This window comes from Gadus macrocephalus, chromosome 6 (assembly GCF_031168955.1).
Source record: "Gadus macrocephalus chromosome 6, ASM3116895v1".
Classification (NCBI taxonomy): Eukaryota; Metazoa; Chordata; class Actinopteri; order Gadiformes; family Gadidae; genus Gadus; species Gadus macrocephalus.
Genome location: NC_082387.1, coordinates 11583985 through 11602471, shown reverse-complemented (window position 1 = coordinate 11602471; position 18487 = coordinate 11583985). Strand labels below are relative to the sequence as shown.

General features: G+C 48.7%; 1 protein-coding gene across 4 annotated transcripts; it reads left to right on the top strand.

The window, feature by feature from the left end:
* The first annotated feature begins 106 nt into the window (after nt 1-106).
* tnksb (tankyrase, TRF1-interacting ankyrin-related ADP-ribose polymerase b) lies at nt 107-18300 on the top strand. 4 transcript variants are annotated; one of them, XM_060054128.1, is made up of 28 exons: nt 107-591; nt 1439-1663; nt 1986-2081; nt 2446-2482; nt 2584-2659; nt 4308-4328; nt 5843-5937; nt 6274-6340; nt 6622-6808; nt 7283-7404; nt 7673-7764; nt 8173-8251; nt 8634-8805; nt 9067-9146; nt 9486-9631; nt 10164-10329; nt 10724-10943; nt 11321-11430; nt 11797-11985; nt 12561-12819; nt 13199-13281; nt 13682-13802; nt 14087-14184; nt 14545-14619; nt 14869-14974; nt 15208-15394; nt 15946-16102; nt 16534-18300. In XM_060054128.1, the coding sequence occupies exons 1-28, from the start codon at nt 150-152 to the stop codon at nt 16618-16620; spliced, it is 3795 nt and encodes a 1264-aa protein (XP_059910111.1). In that variant the 5' UTR covers nt 107-149; the 3' UTR covers nt 16621-18300. The 4 variants fall into 4 exon arrangements, with proteins under 4 accessions (XP_059910111.1, XP_059910110.1, XP_059910114.1 ...); XM_060054127.1 differs by having other exon boundaries at nt 14869-14983; XM_060054131.1 differs by lacking the exon at nt 4308-4328.
* The last annotated feature ends 187 nt before the right edge of the window (nt 18301-18487 follow it).

Here is an 18487-nt window from a genome sequence, read left to right as displayed (position 1 = left end):
CATTCATATTAAGCATATAAGTATCCCTGGACCTCTCCAGGTATCTATCTGTAACCTCGTAGAAACAGCTGACAGTCTTCGTAACCGGAAGCAGCACCACTTACACAGGAAACGGGGAGGACTATTATTGTTGCCAGAGAGCTGCGATAATGGCGGTGTCTCGTCGCTCCTCGCAGCAACAGCAAAGTACCATTCAGTCCCCGCCACGGAATAGCTCTCTTATAGCCGGCCCGCCGGGCTCTCCGCCGATGGCGTTGTTGACTTCGACCACCGTACCCCCTGAAGGCGAACGGGAATGCAGCGGAGGAATGGAGATAAGTCTGGCCTCTCCGGATCTACCAGCCGCGGTCCTGGCGAGCAGTGCCAGCTCCACCACAACAACATCGGGTGGCGGTAGCAGCGTCTCGAGTCCGGGCTCTGGCTGTACGAGTCCCACGGACGGGAGCAGTGGCATCGGTGGAGCTTTCAGGGAATTGTTCGAGGCCTGTCGGAATGGAGACGTCTCTCGGGTGAAGAGGCTCGTCGACTCGGTGAATGTAAACGCTAAGGACATGGCCGGGCGAAAATCGACCCCCCTTCATTTCGCTGCGGGTAAGCTGACGCCGTGTCGATTTATTTTCGTTGCTGATTGTGCGATATACGCGACCGTGCTAGCCATCGCCGTGTCATCTCCCTTCTGTATTGCACCCTCTTGCATCGCATGTCGATGCAGTGTTCGCAACCTTTACCCGTGGTGTACCGTGGGTTTTAAGGGTATTGTGCGGACTGGGTCTGCGTAGGCCTTGGTTTTAACAACATGCCCCCACCCATCCCTAAACAAAAGCTCCATTGGCTAGAAAATGGCAACTGTATCGTGTTGCCATGTTTCCACGCTGTTCCCGTTGAATGAACGGCATTCAGCAGGAAAACACATTTCGTCAGTGCTGTACGAAGCGGGACTATTTCCTTCGCCGATTGCACCGTATTACTGGTGGGTTATTTCCAGGTGGTTGTCTCTGTACATAGCACTATAATTCATTGTAGCGGGTTTATTTACTGTTTACTGTTGCACGTTTTAAAAACGTACAGAGTGAACCGTATGCCGATGACCATAATGTGTATGTATGTACTTGTGCCTGATTGTAGACTCCACTTTACGATGTTATGTCGTTTTAATTTAGTCAACTTTGGCCCCCTAATTATTGTAGTCTGTAATTCAGAGGGGTGGTCTGTGTTCAGCTGTAGGACCCTCAACTGAAACAGGAGACGGCCCGCTCCCAGAATTCACTCTTTCCGGCTGACATTTTTTTGTCAAGTATTGTCAATTAACGTTAGAAAAGTAGTGAGAATAACCCAGAACTGAAATGATGACGCAATTAAATGTATTCTCAGCGTCTCTGTTGTTTAAACACAGAGGAGCACGTGTGAATAAAATTGATATCCCCTCCTGCATCCCTAGGTTTTGGCAGAAAAGATGTGGTTGAGCATCTCTTACAGACAGGGGCCAATGTCCATGCCCGGGACGATGGAGGACTCATTCCCTTGCATAATGCCTGCTCGTTTGGCCACGCCGAGGTGGTCAGTCTCCTGTTATGCCAAGGTGCCGACCCCAACGCCCGGGATAACTGGAACTACACCCCTTTACACGAAGCTGCAATCAAGGGCAAGATAGACGTTTGCATTGGTGAGTTCTAAAGTTTAAGAATTGCCCCAAATTAATGCAACTCCTTGTGCTTCTGTCTTTGTTCAAAATTACTATTTGACTGGCTGCCGGTGTAGTATGTGTTGTAGGACGGTGAAGCAAAAGGATGCTTTTGGTTAATTTCTTAATGATAATTGCTTTTGTCAGTGAAACAGATTAATAATTAGGGATTTTTACATTTAAATAATTATACCACTTGGCTATATAGATATATAGATATATCTGTATGTTGTAGTGGCTTAATGAATCCCTTTTTTTAGAATGAAAACATCATGTTTCCTCTCACGTTTTTGTCGTTGCTTAGTCCTACTGCAGCACGGAGCTGATCCTAATATCCGCAACACAGATGGTAAATCTGCCTTGGATTTGGCTGACCCCTCAGCCAAAGCTGTACTAACCGGTCAGTATCTCAACTCAAATCTTCTCCACTGTCACACTTCCAGATTTATTGTATTTTATGTAAGGTCCTATTTTGTCATCAACGCATTAGGTATCCATACAAATCAGGACTGGTGTTAATGTTTCTGTTTGGCTATTAGCAAGCAAGGCTCAAAAGTTGGGTGCTATTATAAATCGTTGTGTATGTTGGCATCAAGGTTGTATGCGGTATTTCTCTAGCTATACAATCGTGAACTCGATACAAAAGAACCATCTGACAATAATTTGTTCTTGCTGACTTTTATGTCATGGGCAAACATGCAACCTATCACTATAAACAAAATCAGCATTCCTGTTAAATATACTATGTCATTATTCTGATCTAGGTGAATACAAGAAGGATGAGCTCCTGGAGGCCGCCAGGTGGGAACATGCACTAAGTTTTCCCATCACATTTTCTGTTATTGTCCACATGCTGAGCCCCTCAGAGCCACGCTGACCCATTGCTCTGGTTGTTCCCGCAGGAGTGGGAATGAGGAGAAGCTCATGGCTCTGCTTACTCCATTGAATGTCAACTGCCACGCCAGCGACGGTCGCAAGGTAAGACTTTGCCTGCCCCGACACATCACAGGACGGGTCAGGAAATACCTATCTGCAACAAATAACAAGTGTATATTAACATGTGTAATATATATATATATATATATATATATATAAATATAAATAAAGCAATGTGTATTTGATGAAAAAAAAGCACCCTTTGAGTGTGGATGGATAAACAACAGTACTGAAATTTATGAAGTAATGTTGTTACTAAGAAGGATTTTTAGCAGGGGATCCCGCACATTTAGTAAACTGATGAAACACGCTTCTAGTCTTAATACATGTTTTTATTTTAATAAGCTATTGAGTCTCAAACCATTTTATACAGCCTGTGGTATTCACATAACACCTCTCTTAAACTATTTGCTCTGACGTAGAATTTGTTTTGTCTTTATCATCTCCACAGTGTAGGCTCAGGTTGTCACTTTGTGTTTTTCCCTTCTGTTCATAACCTCTTGAATATGGTGTTATGTGCACATATTTGTTGGGTATTGATAACTTGAAGCCCAAAGGGGTCAGTGTCATATGGTTGGCCTAACTTTCCCTTTCGGGATAATTTGCTTTTGTTAGCAAAGGTACAGAAAAGTACACTGCTTAGTTGATATTTTTAGTGCTGTTGCCACCGTTTTAAAAAGGGCCAGGTGTGTGGTTCTTTATCTAGTTCGACCCGTGTAGTTTCAGCAGGTCTCCCTCTGCAGTGATTTTCTCTTGTGCGTAAATGTTGACTTTTTCACCCTGAAGACTGGGACTATCTTCGAGTGGGGAATAGGAAAAGTGGTTTGGGTTAGTTTTGGCTCTGTGGATTTCCCTTTCGATGGCTCACGTGACTTGACGGAATAAACAAACCCAGACAAGTTGTTTTACATTTGGCGGATGTCGTCTGATTCCCAAAGTGCTGGTGATGTGCTGATTTGAATAATTTAGGACTAGCTTAAGGATTCATATTACTCATATAACTACATTCAACAGACATTATTTATCCAGGCATTAGTGTAGATGGAATTTATTATTGAAACATGGTCTTATCAAAACATTTTACTTGGAAGAACCCGGAGACGGGTTATTTATGTTACCATAATAAATAATTGTGTACGTTTGTATCGTATATTTAAAAAAATCCATATAAAAAAGAAAAACTTCTGAACTGAACCCCCCTTGTGGCCATTATAAATCCCACTAGCCCGTGTCCTTCATTCAATATTGAGAAAATATTTCTCCTTTTTTGTGTTTAGTTCAAGAGTTTAGCTTCTACATTAACTAAGTCAAACAGTTGGGCTCAGCCTCCCACCCCCCTCGCTGCAGCTCGGGTTCCAATGCAGGTCTGGGGGGAAGTGGACCCAGACCGCCATGAAAGACCCGCCCCCGGGGGTGGTCGTGGACCCAGACTGAACCACTGAGAGCCATGAACACCCCTGCTTTGTTTTATTATTTTTAGAGAGCCCAATAATAATTTTTGTAACCCCAAAGCTGTTGTACTCTGCCCTGCTCTCAATGAAGACCTAGGCCTATAGACCTAGGACTATATATATACCTGTAGACCTAGGCTTGTGTTTCAGGGAGAACTGCTGTGACCAAGATGCTATCATTTTGTAATTTTTTGTTTCGTTTTGTTTTCCGTGTGACTCTGGCAACATTTGTCGATCAGTCAACATCCCAAAAAATGCTGGTAAGTTGACCTTGATAACTGCCACTTGATTGATGCACTGTTGTGATTTTTATTTATTTTTATTTTTTAGTCTGTTAATCCATTATGATTTGACCAATGAGCTGGCTGTCACACGTTAATTGCACACCACGGACCTTGGTGTATGGGTCACCCTCATCTTTCCCGCCCTAATGCTCGTTTGTGTGTTTCTGTGAGTGTGTCTGTCTGTGTGTGTGTGTGTGTGTGAGGAAAGAAAGGATGGACTGTGTGGGGGACGGGAAGAGTGTGCGTGGGTGGTAGTTGCGTTGAGCGGACACCCTCCAACCGTGTTCGGCTTGGAGAGGATCGCCATATTTCTCCATCGCTTGCTCTCTCGATGCCTCTCTTCACTCTCCTGCACCCGTTCCAAATGAAACCTCCTACTCACTCACACTCGGTCTTTAGCTACTTGCTCGCCAAGCCACGGTGTCTATTCTTTATAATCATTTAATTGTATTTATGTGCTCTATGATCACTCATGCATGCTCAAAGGCCTGCACCCTGCATTGTGTCAATATGTTTAATACATGTTTATGTGGAAATGTGTGCACCCCCCCTCCCCCTCCCCATGTTGTAACTGTACTAGTATTTGTAGTGCATATAATGTACCATTGCCTTTGGTGCTGTGCAGCCGTCAGTAATTTGACTCCCTTTGATCGTTCACATTATCCTAACACTGGATGACGCCACCTTGATTTGGTTGCCTGCTCTTTGCCCAACAGACGCTGTCAGTGTGTTGAGGTTGTCTTGTACAATGGGCATTTTGGTTTTGATCTTCAGCCATGTGCATGAGAATTAAGTTAAATAGCCCCCCCCCCGTTCTGCCCCATCACCCCAACCCTTTCATGGTGGAGTAGACCTGCACTTGATTTGGAGGATTAATTTGTTTGAAGAATCTGCTTTGCGGCTTCGCTTTAACTAACATAACAATTTTTTGTCTGCTAAAAAAAGTGCTCTATAACAGCCTTGCTTACCTCATCCCTCTACGCATTCTTAAGCTTTTTTTCGCAAAGTTTTTGTTTTATTTTTTTAAATCTCCAATACTGACTAGCCGGGTCACCCCTTTTGGATTGGTTTGATTTTTAAAAGCCCCAGTGCCCCAAGGAAAGTTTGGCTTCCATAAGGTTCTCCCTCTGTGGGTCAGTGCTAGTCGAGGTTGACGCCCCGCAGGCTCCCGTTGACAGCCAGCCCGCTGCCCAGAGTGGCTCAGCGTTTGGGGGGCAGGGCCTCCCCCCCAGGAAAGCCTCCATCCATCCACTGCCATCGTTGCCGTCGTCGTTACCATCCATCCGCAACTTACAGAGTGAAGGCTTGCGCAGCACATTGCTTCCGGCCCTAATCAGCCCCCCCACCCCCCCCCCCCCCCCTTCCCTTCATGCCTCCGCATCCCTTACACCCCACCTCAGACCAAAGGCAGCACCTGCCATACTCCCGCACCCCACGTGCCACTGGCGCCCTAACCAGACGAGGTGGCTGTCTCCCTCTGTCTCCCACAGTCAACGCCGCTGCACCTGGCCGCCGGGTACAACCGCGTCCGCATCGTCCAGCTCCTCCTGCAGCACGGCGCCGACGTCCACGCCAAGGACAAAGGGTGAGGCGCCTCTCTGGGTCGCTGGCGGCCCTGTTTAAACCATGTAGAGGTGTTCACATAAAGTCGGGCTGTTTTTACTGTTTTTACTTGCATTGAGATAAAATATGATAATTTTTTTTTGTTGAACCATTGGACGACTTCATTTGTATATGGTCCGACCCTCCGGATATTGATCTGCCATAAGCCAAATATCACACTTGTCACATAAACAAAACTCTTTTTTTTTGGGGAATTCCTTTGGTGTGAAAGGGTGATGACCTTTTTGACCTTATGTTAGGCATGGGAGTTTTACAATCTATGCTGACCTATCCCGTCCTCTTCATCCTCCCCCAACAGAGGTCTGGTTCCACTTCACAATGCCTGCTCCTACGGTCACTTTGAGGTCACAGAGCTCCTGCTTAAAGTAAGGCCCATGTGCACGCTATTTTACAAACACTATTTCAGTCTCATTGGATAATGGGAATGTTCTCATCCGCCATGAATGTACATAAATCACTCATTTTATAAACATTTAGTGGGTTCATATATCCTGAGCTTTGGTTTGCCTCAGTGGAAAATCAGACACCTTAGCCTAGCAGTGTTAATGGCGTTCTCTACCAGTTGAGCCACTCGGGACCACTGAGCATGAACATCACATGGCCCGACCTATCTCTTCACACGTATGTTCTGTCCCTCCTCCCGCAGCACGGGGCCTGTGTCAACGCCATGGACCTGTGGCAGTTCACGCCGCTGCACGAGGCCGCCTCCAAGAACCGCGTGGAGGTGTGCTCGCTCCTGCTGAGCCACGGCGCGGACCCCACCCTGCTCAACTGCCACAGCAAGAGCGCCGTGGACATGGCCCCCACCCCGGAGCTCAAGGAGAGACTCACCTGTGAGCATGTGCACACACACACTGTAGTGTCTATCCTGCAGTAGGGGTGGTAATCATTCGGTATCTCACAATCTAGATTAAAAATGGATTATGTTTCGGGACATTGTGTACTAATTTCAGGGATTTAGTCCGCTGTGTGCTAAGAAAGGAGGTGGGGTAAATTATTGCATGAAAGCAGAGAGAAGTTTACCAAGATTATTGATTAGAAAAAGTAATTACGATGAATCGTAAAAATCTAAACACAATGGATGAATTAAGACGGGGAAATAAATAAAGTAAAGAATAACATTATTTTTGGGAAATAATTCAGAAATTATAGAAGATTGATATGTGATTATTATACCCCTACCCTGCTGACATTTTGTACAAAACGTGTATAAATGACTCAGAAAGAAATCCTATATCAGTTTTTCATGGCAGTATGTTTGAGGCCCACTTACAATTATACATCTTTGTCTTTTCCGTGACTTGTAGACGAGTTCAAAGGTCACTCGCTGCTCCAGGCAGCGCGGGAGGCCGACATGGCCAAGGTGAAGAAGACCCTGGCCCTGGAGATCATCAGCTTCAAGCACCCCCAGACCAATGAGACCGCCCTGGTAGACACTAGCCTTTATCCCATCGCACTGTTGGAACTCGATAGCAAAGTTTGTGTTAGAGCACGCTTTCTAGATTTTTTGATTTGCTGTATTGATATGATTTAGATTGAGACGTCATTGGTCCCTTTGCGCAGCCAATGCGCCTCAGTGTGAAAAAATGAAGGTTTAATTAACGTGCTCGGAGGAGTAGATTATCACAAAGAGACTCCTGGCAAATCCTAATCCTGTGTTGACCCGAGTGTTAATGAACTGCTCCTGTGTTTCACAGCATTGTGCGGTGGCCTCCCCTCACCCCAAGCGCAAACAGGTGACCGAGCTGTTGCTGCGCAAGGGAGCCAACATCAACGAGAAGAACAAAGAGTAAGAACAGCCAATCATGAGACGGCTGCTATCTGCCAGGATAATAGTGTGCCGGTGGACTGGATTCTCCTCCAAGGGAAACCGCTCCCCACGGACGTTTGGGTGGTGGTTGGCTTGACTCGGGGAAACCGCAATTCAAACCTGATACAGGGCTCCTTTGATGCAAGATCAAACAGTTGCTGTAACTATGTTGCTAGCGAGCTTAGATGCTTCTGGCTAGATTAGACACGGTTGTAGTTAAGTCACCGCGGTTGTTTTTGCATACAAGCCCTTTTTGGCAACAGCAAATGTAATTGGTTAAATTAACACACATGGCGTTATAACGAAACAACATAAAATGTAAGCCATAGCATTTCAGAAAAATGAAAACATTATATAATTGAAACTGAACACTCCCTTGTGTTGCAGCTTCATGACGCCGCTTCACGTTGCCGCTGAGAGGGCGCACAACGACATCCTGGAGGTCCTGCAGAAGCATGGAGCCAAGGTACCGGCCCGTACCCTGTTCACCACGCGTTGACCCTGGCTAGCCTCTCGTTACAGACGCACAGCAACGGAGGGATGAGAACATCGACCATCGTAGCACTCAGGGCATTAACGATGTGTGCCAATCTGAAATCAACCTTCATCTTGTTCTGCACATCCTCTAATAGAAAATAGTACAACTAAGGCACACTAGAACAACTTTGATTTGAGCCCAGCATGGTTTTCCCTTACTCAGCTAAATCATTAACCTGTTTGATGAAGTGCATCACCAACGATGGGCAATACAAACCTAATTGTAAATCATCACCTCGATCCTCATTCCTGAACCAGTCCTGCGTTGCTAAAGGCCTCTCTGTTGCCCCTCTCTCCCCCTGCGCCACCAGGTCAACGCGGTGGACACGCTGGGGCAGACCTCCCTCCACCGGGCGGCGCTGGCGGGCCACATCCAGACCTGCAGGCTGCTGCTGAGCTACGGCGCCGACCCCTCCATCGTGTCCCTGCAGGGCTTCACTGCTGCCCAGATGGGCAACGAGGCGGTGCAGCAGATCCTCAACGGTAAGCCCTGGTCTGGGTGGGAGCCCCTCCCAGCGCAGAAAGGCCCTGAGCTTGATTCCCCATATGCTCCACAATCTACCTGTAGCTAACCTAGATTCAGCAGAAAGACCTGCAATGCACTGAGTTAAGTATGTGTGTTTTGCTAAATGGAAAAATAAGTAAATGGTATGAACTTGCCGATCTCTAACGGTGTGTTGACGCTGCTCAAGACGTTTGGTTAATGGATGGTAGCTGATGATTGCTATGTCCTTGTTCCTCCAGAGAACGTCCCCACCCGTAACTCCGACGTGGACTATCGGTTCCTGGAGGCGGCCAAAGCCGGTGACCTGGACACAGTGCAGGTATGTCCTCTGGCTGAGTGGCCGGGCTCTCCTCCTCTGCTGGCCTTCTTACACTGTAATATACTGTAGTCCATTACACATCGCCCACTGTGGCTTGATTGCCAGGAAGTTTAAGGATTTTGGATGGTGGTAATATACAGAAAACCCTTTTTCTAAATTGATATTTCATTAGAAGCGCTTCACTGGAGAGCTCTTCAGCTCTCCAGTGAAGCGCGTCTCATGAAATATCAATCCCGTTTTTAGAAATATTTAAATGAGCTCACCCAGACCACACGGCGGAATACATCCGAATCACAGGGTGTGTATTAATCACAGTGCGTGTGTCTCTGTGCACGGCAGCAACTGTGCACGCCGCAGAACGTCAACTGCCGAGACCTGGAGGGGCGCCACTCCACGCCGCTCCACTTTGCCGCCGGCTACAACCGCGTGGCGGTGGTGGAGTACCTGCTGCACCACGGCGCCGACGTCCACGCCAAAGACAAGGGGTGAGCGCCACAGAGGGTTTAGTTCTTCATCTTATTGTGTATTAATACACAATATATATAGCGTTTGGTAAAATGGGCTGCATTTATTAAGCGTTTTTTTTTTTTTGTAACCAGTGGCCCCCCAAAGCGCTTTACAATGTGGCCTGACATTCTTACACCCATTCACACACCGACTGCGGCGTCAGCCATGCGAGGCGACAGCCAGCTCGTCGGGGGGGCCGTCGGTTTAGGTGCCTTGCTCAGGGACACCTCGACGCTAGGAGGAGGTTTTACCACCAAGGCTGTCAAAACCTCTGACGAGCTTCTGACAGTCAATCAGACGTTTAATTAATTTCCGGGCTGTCCTACATACCCTAAACAACCGTCTGGCAAATGTTGCCGCAAGGCTGTCAAACTTCACACACCTCACACACAACGGTTTGTCGTCTGGGATCCATTTCCGGGGACGTGCTCCAAACATTACGAGGGATATATTTATATGTCCATGTAGATCCTCATACTAACATCCAACCCCCCCCCCCCCCCCTCCCAGCGGTCTGGTGCCCCTCCACAACGCGTGCTCCTACGGCCACTACGAGGTGGCGGAGCTCCTGGTCCGGCACGGGGCCTCGGTCAACGTGGCGGACCTCTGGAAGTTCACCCCGCTGCACGAGGCCGCCGCCAAGGGGAAGTACGAGATCTGCAAGCTGCTGCTCAAGGTGAGGCCCGGGCTCACTGGTCCAGCCCCCAGGTCCACAGGCGACCTCCTCTAGGTATCCTGGGGATACCCCCCCCTTACCGGCACCTCAGTGGCTCCTGAATGTTCCCGGGTTCCAGTTTGTTACCGAGGTGCTTTGGAGCCGAGCGAGAGCTTCTGGATTCATTGAGGAGCGGATAATCTTCCTGTTCACACATTTCCTTAAGATGGAGAATGAGCCCCCCCCCCTAGCATGAAAATCTAAATGAAAACCCACTTCAATCAACTGATTCTCCTATCATCAATCAGGGCCGTGTTCTTTGTCATAAGAACGACCGGCCTAGACTTCACATTTGGCAATGAAACCCTTTGACCAGTGACACACATTAAAAAACACTTCACCCACCCCCAACCAGCACGGAGCGGACCCCACCAAGAAGAACCGTGACGGCAACATGCCCCTGGACATGGTGAAGGACGGGGACACGGACATCCAGGACCTGCTGCGCGGCGACGCCGCCCTGCTGGACGCCGCCAAGAAGGGCTGCCTGGCCCGCGTGCAGAAGCTCTGCTCCCCGGAGAACATCAACTGCAGGGACACGCAGGGCCGCAACTCCACCCCGCTGCACCTCGCAGGTACGTCAGGGGGGCCCCCCCCCCCGGCTGAGCCCAGCGGGCCAACGGGTCGGAGGTCATGGCGGCAGGGTTGTTGAATGTGTGGGGGAGAACGGTGCATGTGTGGTTTTTCAGTCGATAAAGTACTCGTTCATGCATTCAAATAGTGGGACTGAATGTGTTCAACACGTTCTGTGATGTTGCTTATTGAACGGCTACAGGGATCAAGGTTAATTTTCCAGCAGACAAGTAGAGAATTCAGCGTTTTGTTTTTCTGTTTACTGGCACTGAAATCACAAACCTTGCATATTTGACCTTTGACTTTAACAAGCGTTTATTTTCGCAAAAAGGCTGATGCTATAGCTCCAAGTTCAAAAGTGCGTGCGTGTGTTCCCCAGCTGGCTACAACAACCTGGAGGTGGCAGAGTACCTGCTGGAGCACGGGGCCGACGTCAACGCCCAGGACAAGGGGGGCCTCATCCCCCTACACAACGCCGCCTCCTACGGGGTGAGGTCCCACTGCATGTACCCCACTAGGCTAACCCTAATGCTACAATGGGACTCGTGTCATTGGAGCCCACACATTGTAGCATGGCATCGACCTCCACAAACCTTTTTAAAACGTGTCCTCGCCTTCAGTTTAATAAACAATGTCTGCGTCGCCCACACGCACAAGCCAACACGACGGCATGAAAAACTATTCAACAAGGCTGCCAGAACAAATTAAAAATAATTATAGCATTATGACTAATACTATGACAATAACATGATAGCAATTATACTGTAGACAAGCCACACGTAGTTATCTATTCACGTGTCGCGTTGCGCCCCACCGTCTGTTCCTCTGACCTCCGTCTCGTCCCGCCCCCGGCAGCACGTGGACATCGCGGCGCTGCTCATCAAGTACAACACGTGCGTGAACGCCACGGACAAGTGGGCCTTCACGCCGCTCCACGAGGCGGCCCAGAAGGGCCGCACGCAGCTGTGTGCCCTGCTGCTGGCGCACGGCGCCGACCCCACCATGAAGAACCAGGAGGGGCAGACGGCTCTGGACCTGGCCACGGTAGGCCCCGGCACCCCACTGCCCCCCCCCCCCTCCCCCTAGAGGGCCCCGGAGAGACCCTGGTCCAGCACAAACATGTCCTAGCAGTGCTAGGGCCTAACATGATAATGGGTTGGTTCTACTGATCCTACAGAGCGAGAGGAAGCCGCTAAATGGAAGACCTGCTTTATGAGTATTAATAGTGCATAAAAAGCATTTACATTTACATTAAGGGAATGTAGCAGACGCTTTTATCCAAAGCAATAAGTACATTTGTCAGAAGAAAGAGAAACAACAATATTTCGCTGTCGGTGCAGTGAAGATGTTCATAGAAACAAGTGCCAGGCACTTACAAATGCCAGTTTAACCCATTCTCCGTAGACAACAAAGAGTGCCAGCTATTGAAGAAAGAAGTATTAAGCACCAAGTACTTGAAGTATGGGTTACAACCCTGTTCTTGGAGTTGGATAGTGTCTCGCCTAGCTTTGTAATGCTAGCTGCACTGCTCCCCTTTCAGACCCACGTAAGCCACGCTCCTGCCCTCCTGGATCCTGACGTCTCTCGTCTGTTTGTCCGTCTGTGTCTCTGTCCCGTAGGCGGACGACATCCGGGCCCTCCTGACGGACGCCATGCCTCCGGACGCCCTGCCCAGCTGCTTCAAGCCCCAGGCCACGGTGGTCAGTGCCTCGGTCATCTCCCCGGCCTCCACGCCCTCCTGCCTGTCGGCGGCCAGCAGCATGGACAACCTGTCGGGCCCGCTGGGCGACCTGGCCGGGGCGGCGGGGGCCTCGGGGGGCAGCGGCGCCTCCGGGGTGGCTGACGGGGCCTCGGGCTCGGACCGCAAGGACGGAGAGAGTGAGTGGGGGCTCTGGTTCACGGCGGCACTCACTACCAATAGATGGGCCTGTTGATGTTTATGGTGGGAAGTGTGTCGAGGAATGGGAAAACACACAAGGCAGCACGCGGCTCGATCTGAAGAGGTTTTGAGGTCATTTGATTCGGATATGTTGGTAAAAATTGTAAGGATAAAAATGTATTTTTTTTGTTCCTAAAAAAATAACAACACTGCACATAAGGTCAAATTTGACATACCAGTGTCTTGAAAAGGTCAGTATGCTCCAACCAGGCTTGCAGTGATCCTTGAAGACGGTTATGGATTCTGTGGTGGTTTGGACGCTGTGGAGGTTGTGGTGCGGTGTGCTGTGATAACTTGGTCTTTTGGTCTGCGTTGCAGTGGCGATGCTGGACATGAACATCAGCCAGTTCCTGAAGACCCTGGGCCTGGAACACCTCAGGGACATCTTTGAGAGGGAACAGGTCAGCCCAGCTCACCCAGCCTCCGACACATTCATCATCCTCTCGAGGAAAGGATGACCATCCCATCCGTTTTTAATGGTTGTTTTATAGGACCATGATTCACATCAGAGCCACACTGACTGGCTGTGTTCTATTCGAGTCAAATACGGATATTTAATTTTACATTGGGTACCAAATTAATTCATAGTTAATTTCGACCCATCTCCTGGCTGTAGGACTACTGTGACTAAATATACCAGTTTATTTGGCTTCAAGTCTGTAAAAGCTTTAAATTTGTCTTCTTGGGATTCTGAACGATTTACTAAACTATGAACTCCTCTGTTTCTCTCTGTCTGTGTGTCTCTCCGTCTCTGTGGGCGTCTCTCTGTGTCTGTGTGCATTTCTCCATCTCTCTCCTCAGATCACGCTGGACGTGCTGGCAGACATGGGCCACGAGGAGCTGAAGGAGATCGGGATCAACGCCTACGGCCATCGCCACAAGCTCATCAAGGGCATCGAGCGGCTGCTGGGCGGCCAGCAAGGTGAGGCGCGGGCTGTCCATCTCTCCGTGCTCGTCCTGACTCAGGCTCCACATCAGTCTCACACACGTCCATGTGCACGGCCCACTAAGGAGAGTATCGATGTGTCTGGATGCCTTCCTCCAGCGGTTAAATGGTTTCTTCAGGGTCACTGTGCAGATCAATACATCTTTTAGTTACATCACTTTTTTTATTTATTGTTTTGTAACCCTAAGGCCACATGTCTTCTTTCAGCCTATCGTGTTCCCCATTGTGACTTAACAGTGTTTCTCTTTTCTGGGGTCTAGGTGCCAACCCCTACCTGACATTCCACTGTGCCAACCAGGGCACGGTCCTGATCGACCTGGCCTCCGATGACAAGGAGTGCCAGTCTGTGGAGGAGGAGGTGGGTTGGAGCGCTCACACATTCAGTGAAAAACACATGGACTACCTTCTGGTACTTCTCTAGTCCAGTTTATATCTAAATTGGATATTGTTTGGGATGGTGGCTGTATCTCTGTACTCTGGTTTCTGTATAAATACTTTAATAACATGGGTAACTCTCTAAAAAAAAGGCTAAACCTCACCTTCTAAAAAGTCTTGTCAACTGATTTGTCTATGCCAGTGACTGATCATCTTACACTATTATGTCTAGTGCCCCCTGGTGGTCAAAGTCTGTCAATGCACACTATCTGGTTCTTTTTTGTCTTCCTCCCTGAGATCAAATCTATGGCTGCTGCTAAGTGTGTGCGTGTTTGTGTTTCAGATGCAAAGCACTATCCGAGAGCACAGAGACGGGGGCAACGCAGGGGGCGTTTTCAGCCGTTACAACATCATCAAGGTCCTTACTTCTACAATCACCATTTAGTTCCACTTCCTGTTTCCCTTAGATTACATCTAGGCTCTTCTGATTGGTCAATGAGCTAGGATGCTGGTTCAACACGCCTCCTGTTGTTTACGAGTTGAGTGGGTCATAAAATAAAGGCTGAGTCCGCTTTTATTTCAAGTCCAAACCCGACGACAAATGTCAGCGGCAATGCCCGCCCGTCGCACAGCGTTTGTCCTGACCGGTGTCTCTTGCCCCCCACAGATCCAGAAGGTGGTGAACAAGAAGCTGCGGGAGCGCTACACCCACCGGCAGAAGGAGATCGCCGACGAGAACCACAACCACCACAATGAGCGCATGCTCTTCCACGGTAACCAAGGCTAGTTTCCTTCCCTCGGACGCTCGCTCGCTTCCTTCCCTTGATTGCTAGGCTCCTTCTCATGCACCCCCCCCCCCCCCCCCCAAGTTCCATCTCTTGAAACCCTAGGCCCCTGCTCCACATATCCGACCCCTCCTCAGGTCTGAATGAAAGCCACACCACAGTCGCAGGCAAAACGTAGAACCGGCGGCGGCGCGACTAACCGCACCCCCTCTCCCCGCCAGGCTCCCCCTTCATCAACGCCATCATCCACAAGGGCTTCGACGAGCGCCACGCCTACATCGGGGGCATGTTCGGCGCCGGGATCTACTTCGCCGAGAACTCGTCAAAGAGCAACCAGTACGTGTACGGCATCGGCGGCGGCACGGGCTGCCCCACGCACAAAGACCGCTCCTGCTATCTCTGCCACAGGTCAGTGCCCACTGTCGGCCGCTGACGCGTCGGTGGGGTTGTTCCAGCGCAGGGTCCTCTGTGCGCGCACGTCCTTCAATGTCGGAATCTGCATAAAATCGAGTATAAGTTACTATTAGCCTAATGTACTGGGATATAGGAAATTATTCTTAACGATAGTTCATCTATGGAGTTAGACGTGGCCGGTCTCTGTGGAGACACAGCTCCGGTGTCTTTGTAGGTTTGTCAGTTAAAAATCACTAATGTCCTTAAAGCACATAAAGTCCGCAGTAAGTGCTCTGCACGAAAGCGATCTGAAGCGGGTAGCAAAAGACGGACTCGGCGATCAGAGTCAACATGGGTCCAGCTGTGTTAGCTGCTGAAACCTGACCGGGCGTCGCCCCACTCCAACGCCATCCTTTCAGGCTTCAGCTAGACAAACCGCTAGAATTGAATTGGGAATAGTCCTATTCATTCCCCACACCCCTTCAGTACCCAGTGTTTAACCTTTACTCCTCCCACGCTCTCCACATCCCCCCTCCTACGTGCGCCGTCCCCCTCTGCCCCCACAGACAGATGCTGTTCTGCCGGGTCACCCTGGGGAAGTCCTTCCTCCAATTCAGCGCCATGAAGATGGCCCACGCCCCCCCCGGACACCACTCTGTGATTGGCCGGCCCAGCGTCAACGGCCTGGCCTACGCCGAGTACGTCATCTACCGCGGAGAGCAGGTACGGTGACGCGCGGCGCCTCGTGACGGGGAACAGCGGTCACTTAAGACCACGCTCTTCCCCGACCCACGCCACTTTGTTATTTGTACAGTACGTTGTGTAAATATGTTCAATGTCTTTTGACTTTTCTCGCACCATGTTTTATTTTGATATGGTCCATGTCCAGAATATAACCAGCCATCATTTTTGCTCGACCCCTCTCGCGTTGTTGATGCATTTAGTAATTAGGCAGTTTGCCATCAATCGACCACCATCCACCAGTCTCATTCTTGCACCCGTGGATTAAGCACTTCATATCTACCAGCGAGAGTGGTTGACTTGAACAAACGTGTCATGGCCGATTTACATCTGGACATCGACCATGTCAACCAGGCGTCCTGTACATGCTCCTCAGAGGCCTCCACAGTGCTCATTCTGTGTGTTTCTTTCAGGCCTTCCCGGAGTACCTCATCACCTACCAGATCCTTAAGCCAGAGAGCACACCACAGGCTGCAGCAGCAGCCGAGCAGAAGTCCTAGTCACACACACACACACACACACACGAGCGCACACAGGCGCCCTACACTCACACGCGCTTCCCAAATGCGCTACACAAACACACACCCACGTGCTACACAAGGACGCTATACCCTGTCGGTTTGCGCAATCGTTTTTTCAACCTTTTATTTTATTATGAAAATGCTGAATAAGCACCCTTCCCTCTATTTGCAACACATACTTCAATTCAGCTGTGTCCCAGTACAGAACATGTTATATCCCAGTACGCTACAAGGTAAATAGTACAATGTATATCCCAATACAGTACAGGGTATACATTACATGGTATATCTCAGTACAGTACAAGGTGTATATAGTAGATGGTATATCTCAGTAAAATACATGGTCCGTATTACATGATGACCCATGGGATAATAATAATTTCCTACTCCTGGTGATGACACGTCAGATTCCAAGCTGACGGTTGTTTTTGTTAGCGTTGGCATGTGCTACAGATGCATGTATGGCCCAATAGCCTGCATGGGTTCCCATTCTGCCCCTCCCCCTACCCGTCACTCTCCAACAATCACAAATCAACCACTACATCAGCAAGGACGCTTGCCAAGACCATGAAGTGTTTGTGTTTATTTTCCTTTAATGACAATCCACTCCAAAATTATCTCCTTGCCTTGTTACTATGAACACACACACACGCGCACACATATACACACACAGCATTGTGTGTCGAGATGGGACACACAACCACGCACTACTGCCCCTGGATCAGATGGACAGACGTCTTGGCTCCTCCTGTACAAAGCATCCTCTTGTGACTGTGTTTTTAACGCTAACAAGTAACGCAACACGCACCAGCACAGACGACGACGACATAGTTCTGCTGTACATACGGCTTCTCACGCGACTCACATGTTATTATGCAGCCAGTCTGACGGTCATTGTCTTTTCTTCAAGGTAATTCATTCAGGGGTGTACATTGTTGCAGTTGGAACTTTAAAGGCTTATAGTTGTGCGAGCCCCTTGTGTGATCAAGAGAGGTGGCGTGTATTCCTGTAGGAGACCGGAAGGCCGTGAAGGAGTGTGAACGTTTAGAGTGCATTGTGAGGGATCATCGCCATTAAATAAGCATATAAAACCTGAACAAAAGGCAACTCAACAAACGCTTAGTAATGCATCGTATTGCACGCCATGCATTGTAAATGTGTATTTATACCAATGCAAAGAGCTATCGGCAGAGAAGCTGTAGGAACGGCGTGGAGTTAATATTATTGCGTGTGTATGTGAGGGTATCATATCATGTTGAGTACAGACTGCAGTGCACCCCTGCTTTGTTATTTTTTAGCGATGCCTTTTTGTTGTACCTACATAAGCAGGCGACCCCTGGGTGCTGCTCCTATGGTCAGTATGGCTCATGAGAGCTCCCCCCCCGCCTTCATCAGCCCACCTGGGTCTCACTCCCTCATGTATGGATTTGCACTTAGAAAACCTATTTAAGTTATTTTGACATTAATTCTCAAGATGTTACCTTAATTCTCGAGGGTGGGGCCTTGTGTAGTTTTCTTTTATTTTGATGTACAGGTTGTGTAAATGGATGTGTATAACTGTCGATGTTTAACAGAAAACTTGTTGCGAACTGTAAATTACATTTTCTTTCATGCCTTTATCTCCCCTTTTTTCTTTTTTGAATAAACGTCCCAGTAACAGCCTGTTATTTTTATTTCAGTGTGAACGTTGATTATTTTATTTATTTTGTGCTTAGTTTCGTGAGTTCATGAAAGTAGTCTTGCATTGGATCTGTAAAGCACTAGCTATCAACATGATGACACATACATATACTTGAATGGGATGGAATGCAACCATAAGTATTAGTTACTTAATTTGTCCAAAATA

Coding starts and splice junctions, on each gene's coding strand:
- tnksb (XM_060054127.1), top strand. CDS start 150: ATGGCGGTGTCTCGTCGCTCCTCGCAGCAACAGCAAAGTACCATTCAG. Junction 8,252..8,633: donor TGCAGAAGCATGGAGCCAAG/GTACCGGCCCGT, acceptor CTGCGCCACCAG/GTCAACGCGGTGGACACGCT. Junction 9,147..9,485: donor GTGACCTGGACACAGTGCAG/GTATGTCCTCTG, acceptor TGTGCACGGCAG/CAACTGTGCACGCCGCAGAA.